At 39.7% G+C, this 23,437-nt stretch overlaps 1 protein-coding gene across 7 annotated transcripts in view; it reads right to left on the bottom strand.

The window, feature by feature from the left end:
- The window catches only part of SYTL5 (synaptotagmin like 5), a 147,592-nt gene that overhangs the window by 53,521 nt on the left and 70,634 nt on the right, over positions 1-23,437 (bottom strand). For 6 of the 7 annotated variants that reach the window (XM_059157187.1, XM_059157186.1, XM_059157191.1 and 3 more), the window contains 3 exons: positions 15,997-16,112; positions 14,671-14,779; positions 11,571-11,705 (listed from right to left, as the gene is read on the bottom strand). In XM_059157187.1, the coding sequence (XP_059013170.1) occupies positions 11,571-11,705; positions 14,671-14,779; positions 15,997-16,112 (360 nt within the window). The remainder of the gene's footprint in view (positions 1-11,570; positions 11,706-14,670; positions 14,780-15,996; positions 16,113-23,437) is intronic. The other variant, XM_059157190.1, reaches the window with a different exon arrangement.

The raw sequence follows: 23,437 nt of genomic DNA, 5'->3' as shown, positions 1-23,437 counted from the left end.
AAAGGAATACATGCATCCCTATGTCTAGAGCAGCATTATTTACAATAGCCAAGATATGGAAGCAACCCAAGTGACCACAGATAGATGAGTGGATAAAGAAGATATGGTAAATTCATATCTCTCAATAGTTACCCTGAATGTGAATGGGCTAAATGCCCCAGTCAAAAGACACAGGGTATCAGAATGGATAAAAAAACAAAGCCCATCTATATGTTGCCTCCAAGAAACACATTTTAAGCCCGAAGACACCTCCAGATTTAAAGTGAGGGGGTAGAAAAGAATGTACCATGCTAATGGACATCAGAAGAAAGCAGGAGTGGCAATCCTTATATCAGATCAATTAGATTTTAAGCCAAAGACTATAATAAGAGATGAGGAAGGACACTATATCATACTCAAAGGGTCTGTCCAACAAGAAGATTTAACAATTTTAAATATCTATGCCCCCAATGTGGGAGCAGCCAACTATATAAACCAATTAATAACAAAATCAAAGAAACACATCAACAATAATACAATAATAGTAGGGGACTTTAACACTCCCCTCACTGAAATGGACAGGTCATCCAAGCAAAAGATCAGCAAGGAAATAAAGGCCTTAAACGACACACTGGACCAGATGGACATCACAGATATATTCAGAACATTTCATCCCAAAGCAACAGAATACACATTCTTCTCTAGTGCACATGGAACATTCTCCAGAATAGATCACATCCTCGGTCCTAAATCAGGACTCAACCGGTATCAAAAGATTGGGATCATTCCCTGCATATTTTCAGACCACAATGCTCTAAAGCTAGAACTCAACCACAAAAGGAAGTTTGGAAAGAACCCAAATACATGGAGACTAAACAGTATCCTTCTAAAGAATGAATGGGTCAACCGGGAAATTAAAGAAGAATTGAAAAAAATCATGGAAACAAATGATAATGAAAATACAACGGTTCAAAATCTGTGGGACACAACAAAGGCAGTCCTGAGAGGAAAATATATAGCAGTACAAGCCTTTCTCAAGAAACAAGAAAGGTCTCAGGTACACAACCTAACCCTACACCTAAAGGAGCTGGAGAAAGAACAAGAAAGAAACCCTAAGCCCAGCAGGAGAAGAGAAATCATAAAGATCAGAGCAGAAATCAATGAAATAGAAACCAAAAAAACAATAGAACAAATCAACGAAACTAGGAGCTGGTTCTTTGAAAGAATTAATAAAATTGATAAACCCCTGGCCCGACTTATCAAAAAGAAAAGAGAAAGGACCCAAATAAATAAAATCATGAATGAAAGAGGAGAGATCACAACTAACACCAAAGAAATACAAACTATTATAAGAACATACTATGAGCAACTCTACGGCAATAAATTTGACAATCTGGAAGAAATGGATGCATTCCTAGAAACATATAAACTACCACAACTGAGCCAGGAAGAAATAGAAAGCCTGAACAGACCCATAACCAGTAAAGAGATTGAAACAGTCATTAAAAATCTCCAAACAAACAAAAGCCCAGGGCCAGACGGCTTCCCGGGGGAATTCTACCAAACATTTAAAGAAGAACTAATTCCTATTCTCCTGAAACTGTTCCAAAAAATAGAAATGGAAGGAAAACTTCCAAACTCATTTTATGAGGCCAGCATCACCTTGATCCCAAAACCAGACAAAGATCCCACCAAAAAAGAGAGCTATAGACCGATATCCTTGATGAACACAGATGCGAAAATACTCAACAAAATACTAGCCAATAGGATTCAACAGTACATTAAAAGGATTATTCACCACGACCAAGTGGGATTTATTCCAGGGCTGCAAGGTTGGTTCAACATCCGCAAATCAGTCAATGTGATACAACACATCAATAAAAGAAAGAACAAGAACCATATGATACTCTCAATAGATGCTGAAAAAGCATTTGACAAAGTACAACATCCCTTCCTGATCAAAACTCTTCAAAGTGTAGGGATAGAGGGCGCATACCTCAATATCATCAAAGCCATCTATGAAAAACCCACCGCAAATATCATTCTCAATGGAGAAAAACTGAAAGCTTTTCCGCTAAGGTCAGGAACACGGCAGGGATGTCCATTATCACCACTGCTATTCAACATCGTACTAGAGGTCCTAGCCTCAGCAATCAGACAACAAAAGGAAATTAAAGGCATCCAAATCGGCAAAGAAGAAGTCAAATTATCACTCTTCGCAGATGATACGATACTATATGTGGAAAACCCAAAAGACTCCACTCCAAAACTGCTAGAACTTATACAGGAATTCAGTAAAGTGTCAGGATATAAAATCAATGCACAGAAATCAGTTGCATTTCTCTACACCAACAGCAAGACAGAAGAAAGAGATATTAAGGAGTCAATCCCTTTTACAATTGCATCCAAAACCATAAGATACCTAGGAATAAACCTAACCAAAGAGACACAGAATCTATACTCAGAAAACTATAAAGTACTCATGAAAGAAATTGAGGAAGACACAAAGAAATGGAAAAATGTTCCATGCTCCTGGATTGGAAGAATAAATATTGTGAAAATGTCTATGCTACCTAAAGCAATTTACACATTTAATGCAATTCCTATCAAAGTACCATCCATCTTTTTCAAAGAAATGGAACAAATAATGCTAAAATTTATATGGAACCAGAAAAGACCTCGAATAGCCAAAGGGATATTGAAAAAGAAAGCCAACGTTGGTGGCATCACAATTCCGGACTTCAGGCTCTATTACAAAGCTGTCATCATCAAGACAGCATGGTACTGGCACAAAAACAGACACATAGATCAATGGAACAGAATAGAGAGCCCAGAAATAGACCCTCAAATCTATGGTCAACTAATCTTCGACAAAGCAGGAAAGAATGTCCAATGGAAAAAAGACAGCCTTTTCAATAAATGGTGCTGGGAAAATTGGACAGCCACATGCAGAAAAATGAAATTGGACCATTTCCTTACACCACACACAAAAATAGACTCAAAATGGATGAAGGACCTCAATGTACGAAAGGAATCCATCAAAATCCTTGAGGAGAACACGGGCAGCAACCTCTTCGACCTCTGCCACAGCAACATCTTCCTAGGAACAACGCAAAAGGCAAGGGAAGCAAGAGAAAAAATGAACTACTGGGATTTCATCAAGATCAAAAGCTTTTGCACAGCAAAGGAAACAGTTAACAAAATCAAAAGACAACTGACAGAATGGGAGAAGATATTTGCAAACGACATATCAGATAAAGGACTAGTGTCCAGAATCTATAAAGAACTTAGCAAACTCAACACCCAAAGAACAAATAATCCAATCAAGAAATGGGCAGAAGACATGAACAGACATTTCTGCAAAGAAGACATCCAGATGGCGAACAGACACATGAAAAAGTGCTCCATATCACTCGGCATCAGGGAAATACAAATCAAAACCACAATGAGATATCACCTCACACCAGTCAGAATGGCTAAAATCAACAAGTCAGGAAATGACAGATGCTGGCGAGGATGCGGAGAAAGGGGAACCCTCCTACACTGTTGGTGGGAATGCAAGCTGGTGCAGCCACTCTGGAAAACAGCATGGAGGTTCCTCAAAATGTTGAAAATAGAACTGCCCTATGACCCAGCAATTGCACTATTGGGTATTTACCCTAAAGATACAAATGTAGTGATCCAAAGGAGCACATGCACCCGAATGTTTATAGCAGCAATGTCCACAATAGCCAAACTATGGAAAGAACCTAGATGTCCATCAACAGATGAATGGATCAAGAAGATGTGGTATATATACACAATGGAATACTATGCAGCCATCAAAAGAAATGAAATCTTGCCATTTGCAACAACATGGATGGAACTAGAGCGTATCATGCTTAGCGAAATAAGTCAAGCAGAGAAAGACAACTATCATATGATCTCCCTGATATGAGGAAGTGGTGATGCAACATGGAGGCTTAAGTGGGTAGAAGAAGAATAAATGAAACAAGATGGGATTGGGAGGGAGACAAACCATAAGTGACTCTTAATCTCACAAAACAAACTGAGGGTTGCCGAGGGGAGGGGGTTTGGGAGAAGGGGTTGGGATTATGGACATTGGGGAGGGCATGTGATTTGGTGAGTGCTGTGAAGTGTGTAAACCTGGTGATTCACAGACCTGTACCCCTGGGGATAAAAATATATGTTTATAAAAAATAAAAAAAGTATAAAATAAATAAATAAATAAATAAAAATAAAACAGTGAAAAAAAAAAGATACATTAAAAAAAAAAAAAGAAGATATGGTATGTATACAATGGAATATTACTCAGCCATAAGAAAGAATGCAACCTTGTCATTTGTGACAACAGACTTGGACCTAGAGGGTAGAAGTTTCAGTGAAATAAGTCAGTCAGAAAAAGAAAAATACCATATGATTTCAGTCGTATGTGGAATCTAAAAAAACAAAAGAATAAACAAAAAGTAGAATCAGACCTATAAATACAGAAAACAAACTGGTGGTTGGAGGGGAGAGGGATGGGCAAAATGAGTGGAGAGTGGGAGATAGTCTTCTAGGCATGGAGTGAAGAAGTCACAGGAATAGAACGTGCAGCAGAGGGAATACAGTCAATGGTATTGTAACAGTGTTGTGTGGTGACGGATGGCAGCTACCATTCCTGGGAGCACAGTATAACATATAGAGTGGTTGAATCACTGTTGTATGCCTAAAACTAACGTGATCCTGGGTCAGCTGTACTTAAAAAAAATGAAAGAGCTATTTTTTTTTAGATTTGTATTTATTTATTTGCAAGAGAGAGAGAGAGTGCGCACAAGCAGTGGGAGCAGCAGGCAGAGGGAGAAGCAGGCTCCCCACTGAGCAGGGATCCGGATGTAGGACTTGATCCCAGGACCCCAGGATCATGACCTGAGTTGAAGGCAGATGCTTAACCAACTGAGCCACCCAGGCATCCCTGAAAGAGCTATTCTGATTCAGATATCATGTTACTGTTACTTAAATCAGAAGTATTACAAATCAGCATCAACAAAACTTCAAGCTAAAATTTGCTTAAAGGGAAACTGGCAAGAAAGAGGTATATTTTTCCTGTTCTAATAGATCCCAAAGCATGAGGATAGGACAATGCCTAGGGAGCTTGGACATTCCAGGTTACTTGAAAGACATATTTCCTAGAGGAAGAAGCAGTCTCATTTACTTTAGTTTATGAAATATAACAAAAACCTTCCATTTTATTATCTCTAATATCATGCTGGCCCCAAATCTTGATAATGGCTTTCTAGATGTATCTATTTTATTTATTTATTTATTTAGTCAGTTAGTTGTTTGTTTAAGAGGGTGAAAGAGAATGAGAAGGGGGAGTGGCAGAGGGAGGAGAAGCAGACTTCCTGCTGAGCAGGGAGCCTGATGCAGGGCTGGATCCCAAGACCCTGAGATCATATCCTGAACCAAAGTCAGACCCTTAACAGACTGAGCCACCCAGGTACCCCTAGATCTATCTGTCTTTCTAAGGATAGGGGAGAGAGACTATAATTTAATGAGTTGCCTTTGTGGATTATGTAACTGTCTCCCAGGAGTTGTAGTCTGAAAAGCATTTCCCAGGATGCAACCTTCCCAGAGGGGACAGACAATGTTGAGTCTGTGCCTGCATGGTTAAACGAGTACTCCCCTAAGGAAGGTGAACCAAAAGGCAGCATTAATCTGAGAGATACTACCACTCACTGGCTAGTGCATAGCATGACACAGAGACTGCATGTTATTCTTTCTGTGGTTTATGCACTCTCCTAATGTTCCTTTGTTAATCAGATCTGAAACGGATATGTACAAAAAGCAAGGGAGGTGGCAGTGAGAAAGTGAGGTGATCCCACTACATGGGAAAGAGATGTTAAACATGAGAAAGAAAAGAGAAAAAAGGTGAACGTAGTTCAACTTTCCAGTCTTTGGTGATCCCAAAACAGTCAACAGTCTTGTGGGAGATGGGTGGCCCTTATCCTTGGCTTCATATCAGAAACACTGGGGAAGCTTTTAAAAATCCCCATACCCAAGGGGTACCTGGGTGGCTCAGTCTGACAAGCATCTGACTTCAGCTTGGGTCATGACTTTGGGTCCTGGGATCAAGCCCCATATTGGGCTCCATGCTCAGTGGGGAGTCTGCTTGTCCTTCTCTTTCTCTCTCTCTCTCTCTCTCTCCCCCCCTCTGCCCCTCCCCCTCCTCGTATTCTGTTCCTCTGTTTCATTCTTATCTTTGGTCACGTGGCCAAGTCCTCCTCATCCCTTAAAACTGCTTAGAGGTCATCTCCTTGAAGCTTCTCTGAATCCTCTATAAGGGTAAGTGCCTTCTTCTGGTTTTCCCATAGCACACGGAACATCTTTTTAACATGACACAATATTGTCTTGAAATTATTTGGTTGTCCCAATCTTCCCTTACAAAGTTTGTGAAGTTCGTGAAGGGGTTGGATAGGATCATTGTCTAAACTCTTCCACACTTAATCACCATTTAGAATACGGTACTAGATCTATAATATGGGCAGAATTATGTATTGAATTTTATCTGTATAAATATAATTTATAGGTGAGCAAGTCATATACCTCTACTCCTCAGTGAAGAAGAAAGGCCATTATTGTATCTTAGCGACCCTGAGAAAGTATGTTGCACATAATACACCCGAGTGAAAAAAAAATTATTATACTGGAGGAGAGAACTGTGTTAAATTTAGTTCATTGAAACAGAACACGTTAGGGCAGTGAATCTTTGAGAAATGACTGGAGAAACAGATCAGATAGCAAGGAGGTATCTTTGGGCTTACAGTTGTTTGGCCACAACAATGAAGCACGTGAAGAACCCAGCTGTGATCCAACCAAAGTATAATATCAGGCGTCTGGCTGAACCACCAAGTCTCTGTAACTCCTCACATTACTGTCATTATAAAAAGGAAAGTCATGTGTATATAAGGTAAACACAAATCAGGGATGGAGCAACTGGTGGTCTGATCAACTGCACCTTTGGAGGAGGGACGGGGGCGTGGTTTGGAGGGATGCTGTAGCAGAGAGCAGTGCCCCCACTCATTACCCCTTAGCCCTCACCTCTACCTACAGAATCCTGTTTACTGGGAATACCCACAAGTCTGTGCCCGAAGACTTTCTTGGATCATGAGAGCATGGGGTGCCTGTACACAAAACAAGTCCCAAGTGCCAGAGAGTTAGTGCCCTCGAAATAGTCCTCAACCAGTGACCAATAGGGACCTGGTGTATACATACCCCGGCTTCCCAATCTCTTGACTGGATAGTTCTGGAGTTATACACTGTTTCCTACAATTACCCACAATGGTAACTGACTTAATGATACTGTCTTTTTGGCTTCCTTTCCTTCCCTGGATAACTTCCCCAATCCTCCTGGGTTTCCAAGACCATATCATAAAGAAATGACTTGCTCTCGAATTCTTTTTTTTTAAGATTTTATTTATTTATTTGACAGAGAGATCACAAGTAGGCAGAGAGGCAGACAGAGAGAGAAGGGGAAGCATGCTCGCCGCTGAGCAGAGAGCCCAATGGCGGGGCTGGATCCCAGGACCCTGGGATTATGACCTGAGCCGAAGGCAGAGGCTTTAACCCACTGAGCCACCCAGGCGCCCCTTGCTCTAGAATTCTTATTTCAGGGTCTATTCTGGGGGAGCCCAAATCAAGGTGGGTGTGTATGATGGGCAAAAGATGAGTGAAAAGGGATGACTGTGAGAAAAAAGCAGAAGTTTCTAGCTGAAGACATGTTTGACAACTCCAAATCTCGTGTTGCTCCCACTGATATGGCCACAACCCAAGTTAAATACCCTTGTGGATCTGCTATGCTTGCCACATTCTCCAGTGTGAGGACAGAAATGCTGCTAAGAAACAAAGCATCACCCCTCATTTATTTTTTACTGAACAGAGTGAATTTTAACTTCAAAGTTCCATTTTTCCTTTGTTTTTTTAAGGGACATTGTTGATGTCCTACCCAGATCCACTCAGATCACTTGTACCAGCTCTGAGTGCTTTCCTGCTAATGACTTGCACCTATGGCCTTCAAAGATTTGCCCTTTAGCACGGGGGCCTAGATATGCTTTGGAGTGTGTCTCCTCTGACCCCCATGGTTGGAGTTATCAAATAAAATACAGAACTTTCCGTTAAATTTTAATTTCAGATAAACAATGAATACTTTTTAGTATAAAAATATACTATTTATAGAGTATATAAATGAAAGTAATATTTCATGGGAGTTAACTTATTTATTTAAATACTTATTTTGAAAAGATTTTATTTATTTGACACAGAGAGAGCTAGCACTAACAGGGGGAGCAGCAGGCAGAGGGAGAGGGAGAAGCAGGCTTCCTGCGGAGCAGGGAGCCTGATGTGGGGCTTGACCCCAGGACCCTGCAATTGTGACCTGAGCTGAAGGCTGCCACCGAGCCACCCAGGCACTCCAGATGTCACTTTTTAAAAAAAGTTGTTTATCTGAAATTTAGGTTTACCTGGGCATCCATCCTGTACATTTATTCATTAAATCTGGAAACCCTCTCCACAAGAATCCACAGTCAATGGCTAATTGGTATAGGAGTGCTATGGTCCAGCTCCTCGAAATGAAAAAACTCAGAGACACAATTTAGGATCCAGAATCCCTTGTCAGATCAAGCTGGGTTTTCACATGCAGACCTCATCTGAGATGGCACATTGCTTGAGTTCTTTCCTTTCTTTATTCTGCTTCCATTCCTCCTATACTGGTTTCTCCTGGAATCATTTCATTAATAAACCACTCACTTACAAATCCTTGTCTGAGGGTATGGTTCTGGACGAGCATGACTTCAGGCAGATACCTCACAAATCAGACCACATTAACAACTCATCACAATGTAAAAGGGATTAGGTATCCCTGCCCTGAGGAGCATTCTGTTTAACAACTATAGCTTAATGCATATTCTTTTTATTTTTTCAAAAGTCTCCTATGCCTCCTCTGTCAAGTCCCTAGCAACAAGGGAAGAACAATTTGCCATGCTCTCCTGGGAGGCTGCGGGGCCTTGCCTAGCCCCTTCATACTCTCCCCTGCTTTCCAACTACTGAAGAGAAAGTCAACCAGGTATCTGGTATCTGGTAAAACATTGTTTCCACTCTGGTAAGATAGGAGTTTCAAACAAGAATGCCCAAGGCCAGCTGCTCCTGAAAAAGAGCAATGAACCATGAAAAAGTAGGCATTATGGAGGGGAAAGGGGAATTCATTGCTAAACTGGGTCAGGTACGAGACCAAAGAGCCTGGGCTCTTAGACTCTCTTTAGAGAAATTTGCTGTTCCGTCTTCGAAAATGAGTTACTGGGGAGAAGGCAGTTTTGCTTGCAAAACCTAAGGAGAAAAGAAAGTCTGCCAGTTTTACTATTTGCCTTTGCAGAATTACTGCAGCTTCAAGCAAACAAAAAGGAGCTAACAACGTCTTTTGGTGATGAGAGTTGAGAAAAGATGGGCTACTTCCTGCCCAACTTTCTAAGGAATAATTTTGGGATGATGTAGCTCATCTCACTGTGGCAGTCCATTAATGAGTCATCACTTTGATAAATGCACGTTCTAGGAAAAGAACATTTTGCTCTACTGATCTCCCAAACAGCTTTTCTTTCCCCCCTCTTTCTTAATGGGAAAACACTGTTCTTGACATGCTGAAGCCAAACCATCCCTGACCACTACATTCTGATCTTCTAGAAACCATTTCAGGTTTAAAGATCAATCTATTTCGCCTCCTTTCAGTTTACAACAAGAACAAGAAAATCCTGAGTCAGTGCACCAGAAACACGTCCATATGGCTTTATAACTTAATGATTATTTACACCCAGCCGTGGATAAGACCCAAGAAATAAACCCAGGCAGGTAGATTCTGGAAGAACAACAAAAGCACTATGATACTAGAGATCATACCCCTTATTCTTGTTGAGTAACCTGAAGACTAATTAATTTAAAATGGAATAACCTGTTGGTTGAGTCAGGAGATTTTTTTACAAGTTCCTTTTTTTTTTTTCAAATAGGAATCCTATCTTTCCTCTTTTTATAGATATTGTCTTTCTGAAATGGTAGCCTGAATTCGTTACCAACACGGTTCATCCATGGAGTCCCCAAGAGGCTGGGCAAAAATAGCAACACTAACCTAGTTGCTTATCATCTCTAAATAATTTGGAGCATGTCTGAGACTCAGGAGTTCAACAACAACCAAAAACAAAAATGAGAATTTTATAGAAAGATTCTGTGGAAATTGGCATGAGGCTGCCCCAAGGTCAGTCAAAGGAAACTATTTCAAAGATAAAAGAAACCAGGGTTTGAATTTTTTTTTTATCATCGAAGAAGTATATCTATATTCTTTTTTTTTAAGATTTTATTTATTTATTTGACAGACAGAGATCACAAGTAGGCAGGGAGGCAGGCAGAGAGAGAGAGGAGGAAGCAGGCTCCCTGCTGAGCAAAGAGTCCGATGCGGAACTCGATCCCAGGACCCTGAGATCATGACCCGAGCTGAAGGCAGAGGCTTAACCCACTGAGCCACCCAGGCACCCCAGTATATCTATATTCTTGAAAATTTAAAAAATACTGAATATCGTGATGATCTTCTGATAGTGGATGATAAAGGATTTATCTCCTAACTCCTCGTTTTGTTTTTTTTTTTTTTTTCCTGTGTGGTTTTACATAAAGGGCACTACTTTGAAAAAATGCTATAGAGAAAAAAAGCAGCAGGTATGGAAATTAACCATGGGGGGTGAAAATGAATAGTAAAAAGAGGGTCCTCTCTATGGGGATTTGGTGTTCCATATTCTAAAATGAATTAAAAGGGAGAATTCAATTCTGCTTGCGTAACCCAAAAAGGCTTCACTCCCTGGCTTTGCAGAATTACTGCAGCTCCAAGAAAAAGAAAAAGGTAGTTAACATTTGGACAAACCAGTGAAACATGAGGATAGATGTTTTTTTCTCCTCATGGCCTCTGATAATGTATTCATCGCGAAAATAAGCCTTGGCTTATGGCCTGAGATGATAAAGAAAATCCAGCCGGATAGGAGATGACTATGCTCTTGGCTACCTTTTCATTTTCCTTTTCTTGACAAGGTGAAAACTCTGTGTATAGGAGATTCTCCACTGGCCCCATTGTTAATGAGTTAGAAGAGGTAGAACTAGAAAGAAGTGGAATTTCTGGAAATTCTCTGGAGCAGTTCAACTGATGAAATTATTATCAATTTTTTAAAAGCTGCAAGGAGTATATATATCCCTCAGAGGTTTCTTTTTCAGAAACTTAAACAGAAAGATCATGAACTCAAGGAGCAGAATTTATTTTTCCTGTATATCTCCATTCGAACCGCAGCCTTAAGCACCAGAACATCAAATCTCATCCTTACAGGTAACACGGAAGATTTTGAGAGCTGTAATTCCAGAAGGGTAAGTGCTTTCCATTTCAATTAAAAAAATATCCTCTTGTCTTTTCATATTATGTTGGGAGTTCTCCAAGATGTAATACTTTATAGGTACCCAGAAGCACCATCTGATTGAAAATACATTAGTTTTCTTCTCAGGCTCTACCACTGCCTAATCTATATGCACCTTACCTGTCCGAACCAGGGACTGACTTTAAACTCCGCAAGTTCTGGCTGTCTAGGTCCAAGCTGTAGCTCCGCCCACTTTCCGTTTTTGGAGTCATGATCTCTCCCCTGGTTGCCGATCTGAACTTGCTCAGAAGAAATCTGAAATTACATAAATAGGTCTATACTTAAAAAGTAACATAAGAGAAAAGGCATTTTAAGATATCCTTCCAAGAATACCATTTCTTAAAAAAATACCATTTCTAATATTTTCAACAGTAAATAATTCTTCAATAAAACGGCCTTTGGGCTGAGAGGTCCTGGGGAGACCTCTGCAAGTACACTGTCAAGGGTGAGGGTAGAGGAAGTTATCACATTGTCCCAAGGCCATACCACTTGCTGGTAGACCAGGCTTCCATCCCTGAAAGGAAAAAGACCATCAGCTTTCGAACTCCCCACTGTCACCTGAGAATGGAGAAACATGGCCTGGGTTGAGCCTACGTTCAGGGATACTAAGGACCGGGAGCCTGGACTCCCCTTGCTCAGAGAAGGGAGCTAAAATGATTCTCTGGGACAAACCGAGGTGGCCACAGATTAGCTTACAGCTCCGTGAGAACAGCGGCTCTGCCCTGCTGGTTTCCTGACAGCTCCCTGAGCTGAGAGTGATGCCTGGCACCCACGAGAACCCAATCAATTCTTGCGGAATGAATGACTAAACCCAGGTGGTGGAAACCATCTTTCTATCTTTCGTGACATTTCTCCCCGTGGGAGTGAAGTTTGAACAATGGAGCGTCTCATGTACGATGAGATCTGACTCCGTTGCCATTTTACTAAATTATTTAGAACTGAGCAAAAATAGCTTTTCAGGAACTGAGATTTGAGTCATGATCCAAGCTACTGAATGCCCAAAACCTAGGGGTTTTCAAATATACTTTAATAAAGAACCAAAGCTATCTTCTTGTTGTGACAGCATTGGGAAAAGCCAGTTCTTTTACCTTATATTCTAGTTTTCTAGGGGGAAAAAAAGTGTACTCCAAAGGTAGGGGGACAATCTTAAGAAAAGCTGCCAAATGCCTCTGTTTCAAAGATATATCAAGAGTGTCTTGTCAAAGTGTCAGAAGCTTCAATCTAATGGGAAAATTACATATTTTGGTGAAAATGACACTTAATATACTATCAGTCTGGGCTGCTCTGAGCCCCCTTAAACGTGACCCCACATCCACTCTTCCACTTAAGCTGTATTTCCAAGTGGAATCACTCTTCCCCACGTTTGGCTATCCTGGATCCCTGCCCATCTTTCCAGGTCCTCATCTAGTCACACTTACAATTTGATGTCATTCCCAATGGCCTCTGTGACCTCCCGCCACTGATTAGCTAAGCTTCTTCTTTAAGATTTACTTAATTATTTATTGCATTATGATCTCTCTTGTAGGGAATTAACACCTCATTTCCATTTAGAAAGGCTTTCAGGTAGCTCATATTGTCCTCTTACACTTTCCCGAACTTCCTCTATACAGATGAACTTTCCAGGCGTGAACCTTTTCTACCCAACTAGCTGTTACAGTTATTGAAGACAGTTCCATCAGATCTCAGTTCTGAGTTCCCCCAGGGCACGGTCCCGGTGCTGTGACTGTTTTAAATTCAGAGCACCTGCACTTCATTGTGCTGGTGGGTTACTTCTTGTCTCCCGGCTCCAAGTTCCCGGCTCTGTGACCTATGCAGCGAAGCCTGGGCTAGCATCTGCAAATTACGGCTCCTGCAAGCACTTGTGTGCTCTGCGTGGCTTGTTCAATCAAGCCTGATGAGCCAGGCTGGAATTTCCATGCCAGAAACTGTAGCATGAAAAGAAAGAAAAAAGCCACAGGTCCAGTGCTGGGGAACTCACAGTTAAGTACGTCCTGAGACGACTGTAATGGGAATGAGGTTGAATGGTAGGATTGGGTCATATAATGGAAATCTCTGAATGTCATGTTAAGGAGTTGGAATGAACTTTCAGTTTTTCTAAGATGAGTGAGGGCGTGGTGTCAGACTACCAGGTAAGGAGGGATATGCAGGCACAAGGCCTTGTGGGAATGCTGAAGGGCGATGAATGGATTCAACCTGGGAGGAATGACCCATCCGTGGGATGGGGTGGGATGTACAGTTGGTCACTCCAGGCTCTCTCTCACATTCATACCCACTAATTAATGAAAACGTGGTTAGTCACGAGTGTCTGAGCTACAGGGCATTTAGGTTTCATTCCCACTCAGAGTTCGTGATTCAAAGAATAAAAGCCAAACCAAACCAGACTTTCTCTGGAGTCAGAGAAAGGCTCAGATACTAGTAATCTCTCACGCTGCTTCCCACTGAGAGAACAAAACACTGCTACCTAGAGAGAATCATGCACTGACTCGGCAGGTGTTAGAACACTCACTACCTAAGCAACAAAATAGACCAACAGTTGCCTAAGAAAAAAAAGACCAGCAAAATGTAGAGCTAGAAGGCAGAAGTTGGCCTTTTGGTCCTTTCCACCTACATTTTTGGGGGTCTCTTTCCTTCCCTGAGGAAGCCCCTATACCCCTGGTTTCCTAGTGCCTCTCTGAATTGTGCTCCTCTATATGCCTCCCGTTCTCATTTCTGGTACTTGAAACATATCTTTTCTGAATTAATGAGGTAGCCAAATGGGATTTCTTCCTTAAGGAAGCCCACATTTTAAACAGGGGACACTATGTTTTAAGCCCAATTAATCATTCTTTCATTTGGTTACTTCCTGTATCAGCACTCAGGTTGGGGGTTGGGTGGCGACATTCTACAACCAAGCCAGTTGTCATGTCTTTATAGACAAGACTGGTCCTGACAGGAAAGCTTCTACCTCGAAGTAATGAGGACCTTTCTGGGCAGGACCAGATATGTTAAATGAAATAAAAACTTTTACAGGTTCAGGTCCAAGGGGAAATTTAATTATCTAAGACCAAAAGTAAGTAAGACTGCATTTACTGAGGGGAATGATAGAACGTTGCCTTGGTTGGGTATGATGACCTTCTCTGTGTCACTGAAATGATATCCAACTTGAAAAAACCATGGAGTCTTTCTTTCAGAGGTTTCTGGAATAAAGATCAACTATTCCTTTGGAAAGGGTGTGTCTTACCCTTTTTTCCTGGGTCCATCACGACTGGCCTTTTGCCCAGAAGAAGGTGAAGTGTCTGCCTTTTCTGGGTCCTGGCAGGATTGCTCTTGACTTTGTGTTTCTTCAGTTCCTCATTAAAAACAATCAGAAGACAAATTTCCATACAAAATGGCCAGAAATGAGAGCAATTTTCTATTCTTCATTCACTTTCCTACGTTCACATGGGACAAAGAAGTCTATAATAATTGGCAATGACATTGCCATCCTGTCTCCTAGTCACACAGTTATTTCTAATCTGCTGAGTGCTCTAGAGTTAGATGAAGATGACGATCAGGACTCATCTGTGGGAGGTTTGCTGAGGTAAGCTTTCTAGGGATGACTATGATGGAGGAAGGATGTCTCACCTCCTCTACAGATATTTTTAGGGTAGAGGAGGCTGGGTTCATGAGAAATCAAAATCCCTAGAGACGGGATTATAGAAACAATACCTGATTTCTGAGCACATAAACCAGATTTCCTGTGAGGGTGAGCTGCTTGTCTACACCTCACGGCTTGAAGGAGTCTACATTCCGAATGGTGCTGAAGTTTGGGTGGGGAAAGCAGCCAGAGCTAACTGCTTCCCCCTAGCTCTACTCCCTGTGGCATCAGAATTGATCTTACCCATGTGGGAAAGCCCTTCCTTGCTGGGGCCACATCTAAAAGTGATAGTGAAATCAGTCCCAAATCTCCCAACTCTACCTTCCGGACTTAAAAACAAGGGCATTTGTCTCTGGATATGAAAGATGAGACACCCTAGGAACTAAAGAGTATTCATTCCACCCCAGGCATTGTAACAACCAGAAACACCCCCCTTTCATTTCTAAATGCTCCTCTGGCTTGAGGGAGGAGGGCACAGTGCACAGTACCATCTCTTGGTTGAGAACCACTGGATTAGTAAAAGGAACATGTAAAAGATATTTTATGGAAATACATCGTGTTGAAAAAAATCAAGGATTGCTTTCACAATGTGAATCATTTAGTTCATCTGTTTTATGTTACTTTCTTAAATGTCTAGGAAAATACTGGAAATGCATTCAGGGAAAGAACTATCTATGATGAAGATAAATGCCTCCTTTGAAAATCACAGTGTGTCAGATATATGGAAAATCGCTGTGGATTTTATTTTCTACTGACTTCCTCTTCCCTTGTATGAATTGCAGATTTATATTTCATGCTACTGAGTTTTGAAATGACCTAAGGGATTCAGGAAATTCAGCTATGTTCATTTGCAACATATATAGGGAAATTATGGAGCCCACCAAAATGAAGAGTAAGACAGTTTCGAAACCAAATAATTATTTTAATTACCTGGACTTCTTCTTAAGATGGACTGTCGGACTACATCAGTGCCCAGAACGTTGACTTGCTTGAAACGCTTTGCCTTTTCTTCAAAAAACCATTCACCAGTTATAATCCTTAGCTGTCTGCTCAAGGGAAAAGGGGAGACCACTGAAATTGAGTTATTTAGCCAAATCATTAACTCTCACAAATCCCTAATTGAGTAAAAACTGGCCAGTCATTTACAAAGTCTACCTGAATGTCTTGAGTATTTCACAGTCATTACAATGGCTACTATTACTTGAATATATACTATATACCAGTTACTTGCTAATAGCTCTTCATACTTCATATGCTTTTATCCATATAACAACCCCATGTAAACATTATTATCCTCATTTTATAGATGTGGAAATTGACACTTAGAGCAATAAAATGACATGTCTCATATCACATAGCTGGTAAGTAAGTAATAGAGCCAGGATCCCAGCCCGAGCAGCCTGGTCTAGGGCTCAAATTGTTAACACTCAAATTTGTTAACACAAATACTCTTCAGTGGAAACCATGGGGAAAGAATGAAGGTTTTGAATTACAGAGGGACTAAAGTTAGAACTCTGCTTTAGAACAATAGATACCTTGATGTAATATGATGACTGGCTTAGAATAAAGAGCAAAGGGAACAAAGAGACAGGTTTGTACAGGGTAGTCGTCCAGAAGAGAGGTAAGACCCATACTGGGGCAATGGCAAGACTTACAGAAATGAGATCAATTAAAAATATAGGAAGTAGAAGGGCCTGCTTGGATTTCATAATCAACTGAATGTTGAAGGTGGAAAGGAAGGATCTTTGAACAACCATGTCCATTTTTAGAAGCCCGGCCTGCAATGGCTACACAAACCCTTTACCCCAGGCCTATTTACCATTCTCTGACCATGGCTTGTAGAAGTGTTGGTACAGCAGTGTTCAGCTGCCACCATCTGAACACTTCCTCCCCAGGACCATAATGGGAATGAGGTTGAAAGGTAGGGTTGGGTCATATAATGGAAATCTCTGAATGTCATGTTAAGGAGTTGGAATGAATTCTCGGTTTTTCTAAAGCTCAGGCTGGATGATTTCATCTCTGGGTCATTATATGGACAAAGGAGAAACCAGACACAGGCCAATTAGGAAGTTATTGCAACAGATAGAATAGGAAATGATGAAGATGTGTATCAGGGATGGGGGCAAGGGATACAAAGAAAGATACAGATTCTTGGGTCACTGAGAATCAGCAAGATTGGTGACAAGTCATGGGGTGCCGGGTGGCTCAGTGGGTTAAGCCTCTGCCTTCGGCTCAGGTCATGATCACAGTGTCCCAGGATCAAACCCCACATCGGGTTCTTTGCTCATTGGGGAGCCTGCTTCCTCCTCTCTCTCTCTGCCTGCCTCTCTGCCTGCTTGGGATCTCTCTCTCTCTCTCTCTCTCCATCAAATAAATAAAAGATCTTAAAAAAAAGAAAAAAGATTGGTGACAGGTCAGACATGGTGGCTGAAGAAAGCAGCTGAGAATCAACTAGAGGTTTCTAGCCCTAAGAATCATATACATATGATTCAGTAACTAGGTGGACTTAAAAACTAATAATTGGATCCTAAATTTGGAAAACCACCCCAGGAAAATATGTCAATATGTTCCTTACCAACAATTATAAAAGACAAAATTAAATTATATATGAGGGGCACCTGGGTGGCTCAGTGGGTTAAGCCTCTGCCTTCGGCTCAGGTCATGATCACAGGATCCTGGGATGGAGCTCCGCATTGGGCTCTCTGCTCAGTGGGGAACCTGCTTCCCCCCTCTCTCCCTGCCTGCCTCTCTGCCTACTTGTGATTTCTCTCTCTCTCTCTCTCTCTGTAAAATAAATAAAATCTAAAAAAATTAAATTATATATGAAATACAGTTCCACTAGTTGGGGGGGAGTGAAAACGTTACCCTTGGAGCAAATTATTCATTGAAAGGAAAGACCATAGCAGATTTATTCCCAAGCAGCTAGATCATCTGTTAAGAAACAAGGGCTACTGGATTAGCTACCAACTACTTCCAGTATATTTATGGAATATATCAAATCTGAGATCTAATCTACCAACACAAAATGCTTGGATAGGATAAATTATTTCTGGATACCTCTAGTGCTCCACAGACATATATCATTACTTACGTTGGAAACAGAGGTGGTAATCATGCTACTCTGAATTCTAAAACATGTCTCTTCAAGTTTCCTGTCCCTTCATTATTCCCCCAAATGCTTGGTATTGCTGATCACATGTCGTTAGCAGAATTAAATTTACGAATCAGCTGACCGTAAAATAGAAAGATTGTCCTAGATGATCTAGGTGGACCCAAAGTAATCCTAAAGCCCTTAAAATCAGTATGAACAGGAGGAAGTCAGATCTGTGAGACTTCAAAGCTATGGAACAGGAAGTCAGATTCCAAATATGAGAAAGATCCAACACACTAAGAAGGTTCTGAGATATTGACATCAACAGGTAAGGACCAGAGAGAACGGATTTTAGAACTAAACCTGACTCTTAGCTAACAACAAACAAGGACACAGTTGCCTCATTCCTATGGCCATCAGGAATCAGATTCTGTCTAAAAAGAGAACTTGGAAGTCAAATCTCTGCAAAGCCTTCCAACAGGATCTCAGCCTGCCGACACCTTGATCTCAGCCTTGTGAACCTTGACTACAGAAACAGACCCAGCCAACCCAGGTTTCTGAGCTACAGAACCAGGCGATAATCTATTGGCACTGTTTGAAACTGCTAAATTTGTTATGATGGCAAGAAAAAGGAAAACAATACTCAAACGTAGAAACATATTTGTTCTAATAGTCAACCCAGGAAATGACATGTGATAAAATAAATACAGGGAATTCAGGAGACCAATAGGGCAGAGGTTGGCAAACAATGGTGTGTGGACAAAATTCATACCCACTACATGTTTTGTATGGTCTGGGAGCTAGGAGTGGTTTTTATATTTTTTTAGTGGTTGGGGAAAAAAAAATATCAAAAGAACAGTATTTCATGACATATGAAAATTATATGAATTCTATTCAAAATTCAGGATCTGTAAGTCAAGTTTTATTGGATTATAGCCATGCTCACTTGTTTATGTATTATCTCTGGCTGTTTTTCCACTATAAATGCAAGGTTTGGTATTTTTAGCAGAGACTGCATGGCCTTCAAACTCTACAATATTTATTCTCTGAAATTTCAGTTTTTAAAAATTTGCCAACCTCTGCAGAAGGACAGAGTTTACACACAAAGAAAAAAAAAAAAAAACAAGGGAAGTAATATAAATCAGCAATTGAAAACGACCCAATAGTGGCATACCAAAATCACACTTGTGGTTTTTGTTTGTTTTGTTTTGTTAATCTTTCTGGGATATGGGGTGAGCTGGATAGCACACCAACAGCAGTTTCATATGTGACAGTGAAAAGTGGGTAACCACCTGTCTACATGTCCCAGGAAATGGTACTCCATATCGTCTTTACAATATATGCCTAGAACTGCTGCCAACACCTAACACAAATAAGATCTTCCCAGAATTGTTAGTCATTACCTCTTGCTATCCTTGTAAAAACAATAACTATAATCCCTGTATTTGCTCAACTCAGATGGGCACTTGAGTCATTTGTCATTTCAGAGCTCTGGATAACATCAGAACAAGCTCTTAGGATTGTGCCTTTGCCATGTTCTCTGATACTGGAGATAGATGGGAGTCTTGCTGGAAGAATGGGGAACCGATACGGAGGGAGTGTATACCACGTACCAAGGAATGTGCTAGGCGCTTAATACAGATCTCGAATCCTTACTCTAAGCCATGAAGTAGTTATTATTATTCTCTCTTTCAGATGAGAAAACCAAAGCTGACAAGGGTTTAATAACTTGCCAGAGGTATAAAGGTATTATGACAGAAACGGGATTTATACTGAAAGCTCATACTCTTTACATTTGGCTAAACTGCCAGAAAAGAACACATAGGTGCCAGCTATAAGGCTTTAAGCAAAGATGAAAACATAGAGAAGTAAAGGAATAATACATAGCATTTCATATGATGGGCTATGATTACACAAAGATGTGCATCCGCACATCCGCACATGGACCCTAGGGCCAGAGTGAGAGGATATAAACATGACACCAACTGTGAAATTTATATCCCTCTCTGTCACATCATCTAATATTTGAAAGATACAAGGCTTGGAATATATTTGGTGTTTCCCCTAGAACATACTCTGAAGAATGAGTTTGACTAAAACTAAGGGAGTTACACTCATTATTTGTCCTTAATGATTATCTACTATTCAGAGTTTTCTAGGCCCTACTTTTTTTTCAAGGTCAAACTCCTTGGACTTCAAACTTTCACTTGGAAGCTTATTTAAATGTAAAGTTGAGTTCTCCTTAGATTTATAGAGGGAAAATTTGTAATCTTGCCCTTAAGAAAAAAAAGAAAATAACTAAAACATTCATTTCCTGGTTATCTTCCATGAGCTACCGGAGAGATCTGAGATAAGACATGTTTATTAAATATGCTGAGATACGAAAGAAGTTTCCTTCCTGTTATTCATAAGGAAACTAATAAGAATTCTTTTACAAATTTAATCATTACATATCAAATATTTATTGCATTCCTACTAGGTACTAGGCCTTCCGTTAAGGCTAGGAGTAAAAATGTCAATAAGACAAGCAGGGACCCCGGCCTTATGTAGAAGATAGTCTATATTTTTTCTTTTTTTCCAAACACAAAATTTGAAAAACAAATCCCTAGATACATTATGGTAAAACGGCAGAACACCCCAGAAAAAGAGAACATCTTACAGATAGGTAGAGAGGAAAAAAATTTCCCAAATTACATACAAAGAAATGACAATTAGAATGATAGTTGACTTTCAATAGTAATAATAAAATATGGAATCTATCCAGTCAATGATCTCTTCAAAGTACTGGAAGGAAATAACTACCAACCGAAAATTGTGTATACAGAAAACTACTGTTCAGGAATGAGGATGAAATAAAAAAAAATTCAGCAAATTAAAAACTGAAATGATTAATTGTCAACAGAGTTTCACTAAAGGAAGATCTAAAAGACTGTACTTCAAGAAGTAAAAGAGATCTCAGATATAAAAGGAAATGGTGACATAGCAGGAATGCTCATAATAGCCAAACTGTGGAAAAAGCTGAGATGCCCTTCAACAGACGAATGAAGAAAGCTATGGTCCATATATACAATGGAATATTACTCAGCCATCAGAAAAGATGAATACCCAACTTTTGCATCAACATGGATGGGACTGGAGGAGATTATGCTGAGTGAAATTAAATCAAGCAGAAAAAGGCAATTATCACATGGTTTCACTTATTTGTGGAACATAAGGAATAACATGGAGGACATTAGGAGAAGGAAAGGAAAAGTGAAGAGGGGGAAACAAGACAAACCATGAGAGACTGTGGACTCTGAGAAACAACCTGAGGATTTTGGAGGGGAGGGGGGTCCAGGGATGGGTGAGCCTGGTGGTGGGTATTAAGGAGGGCACGTATTTCATGGAGCACAGGGTGTTGTACATAAACAATGAATCTTAGAACACTGCATCAAAAACTAATGATGTACTGTATGGTAACTAACATAACACAATAAAAGAATTTAAAAAAAAGAAATGGTGGCAAATGAAATTAGTAAAACATGTGGATAAATCTGAACAGTGATATATATACAAAATTAAAATATCTAATTGTTGAATTAAAAAAATAAGATATGTCTAAGCAATAACTTAAAAAATGAAAGCCTACAAATAGATATATCTAAAACAAAACAAAAAGTATATATAAGCCAGGGGGTGGGAGTCAAGATGGCAGAGGAGTAGCAGGTGAGATGACATCAGGTTGCAGGAGTTCAGTTAGATAGTTATCAAACCATTCCGAACACCTACAAATCCAACAGGAGAGCTAAGAGAAGAGCAGCAATTCTAGAAACAGAAAATCAGCCACTTTCTGAAAGTTTTTCCTCCATGCATTTGGCCCTTAACTTTCTTCATGTGACTGTGCATCCCAGCTACTTATTTATAACAACCCACAGAAGATTCTCTGGAGGAATAACATGGAGGACATTAGGAGAAGGAAAGGAAAAGTGAATTGGGGTAAATTGTAGGGGGAAACAAAGCATGAGAGACTGTGGACTCTGAGAAACAAATGGAGGGTTTTGGAGGGGAGGGAAAGGGAGGGGAGTGGGAGGTTGGGTGAGCCTGGTGATGGGTATTAAGGAGGGCACGTATTGCATGAAGCACTGGGTGTGGTGCATAAACAATGAATCTTGGAACACTGAAAAAATAAAATAATAATAATTTTTTTAAAACAGTATATATAAGCCAGGGAGAAGATATTCAAAGTTTAAGAATATCAAATTCCTTTTCTTAATTAGAAGAAAAATAAAACTACTGATTCATAAAATTGAATATGAATGTTGTGATTTCTAGAGTAACCACTGAAAATAAAAAATCATATATAATATCTGCACTAGTCAAAAATATAAAATGGAATGAGAAAAATATACTTTAATCTGTAAGAAGTATGAATAAAAGCAAATAAAATCTACAGATAATATATAAAAGTAAATATTATAGTGACCACAATAGAAACAAATGTACATATTACACTAATTACTATGAATATAAGTAACCTGAACTACAGTTTAAGAAAAAATATTGTCAGATTAAACTTTAAAAATTATGTATGGCATATATGTATAGCATGTGTATGTATATACATGTATTATGTATATAGCATACAAGTATAGAAAATATTTACATAATTTAAAATAGCATATATGCTATATAGAAGAGTCTCACTGTAAGCATATGGACATAGAAATGTTAAAAGTCAAGGGTAGAATAAGATATACCATGTAAATGTTAATTTAAAAAACTTGATACAGTTGTATTAATGGCAGACAAAATAGACAAAGACAAAAGCATTTCTAGAAGTGAAGAAACTCATTAAAAAACCTTCAAATTAGTAAAGACTAACAGTCAAACAGAAGATTGGGCAATGGTCATCAATAGTCATATCACAAAAAAGGAGACCAAAAAGACCAATAAACCTATGAAAATGTGATCAACCTCGTTAGTCATCAGAAAATTTCAGATTAAAATCACTTATCTCTCTCAGTTTGGCAAAAATTTAAAATTTTTGTGAATCCAAGTGTTGGTCAGATTGTGAAATAAAACAAAACAAAACAAAGCTTTTATATAATGCTGGCAGAGTTTAAACTGCTATAATCGTTATGAAAAACAATTTTAAATTATTTTGTAAAAATGAAAAATGCTCATATCATTTGTCCTACAAATTCATTCCTAGGTGGACTCCCTAGAGAAGTCTTCTCAAACATTTTTGGCATAGGTCACAGTAAAAAATATGTTTTATATCAGAAAATATATTCCAGAACA

Source organism: Mustela lutreola, chromosome X, assembly GCF_030435805.1.
Source record: "Mustela lutreola isolate mMusLut2 chromosome X, mMusLut2.pri, whole genome shotgun sequence".
Taxonomy (NCBI): domain Eukaryota; kingdom Metazoa; phylum Chordata; class Mammalia; order Carnivora; family Mustelidae; genus Mustela; species Mustela lutreola.
This window is presented reverse-complemented; position numbering and strand designations above follow the sequence as displayed.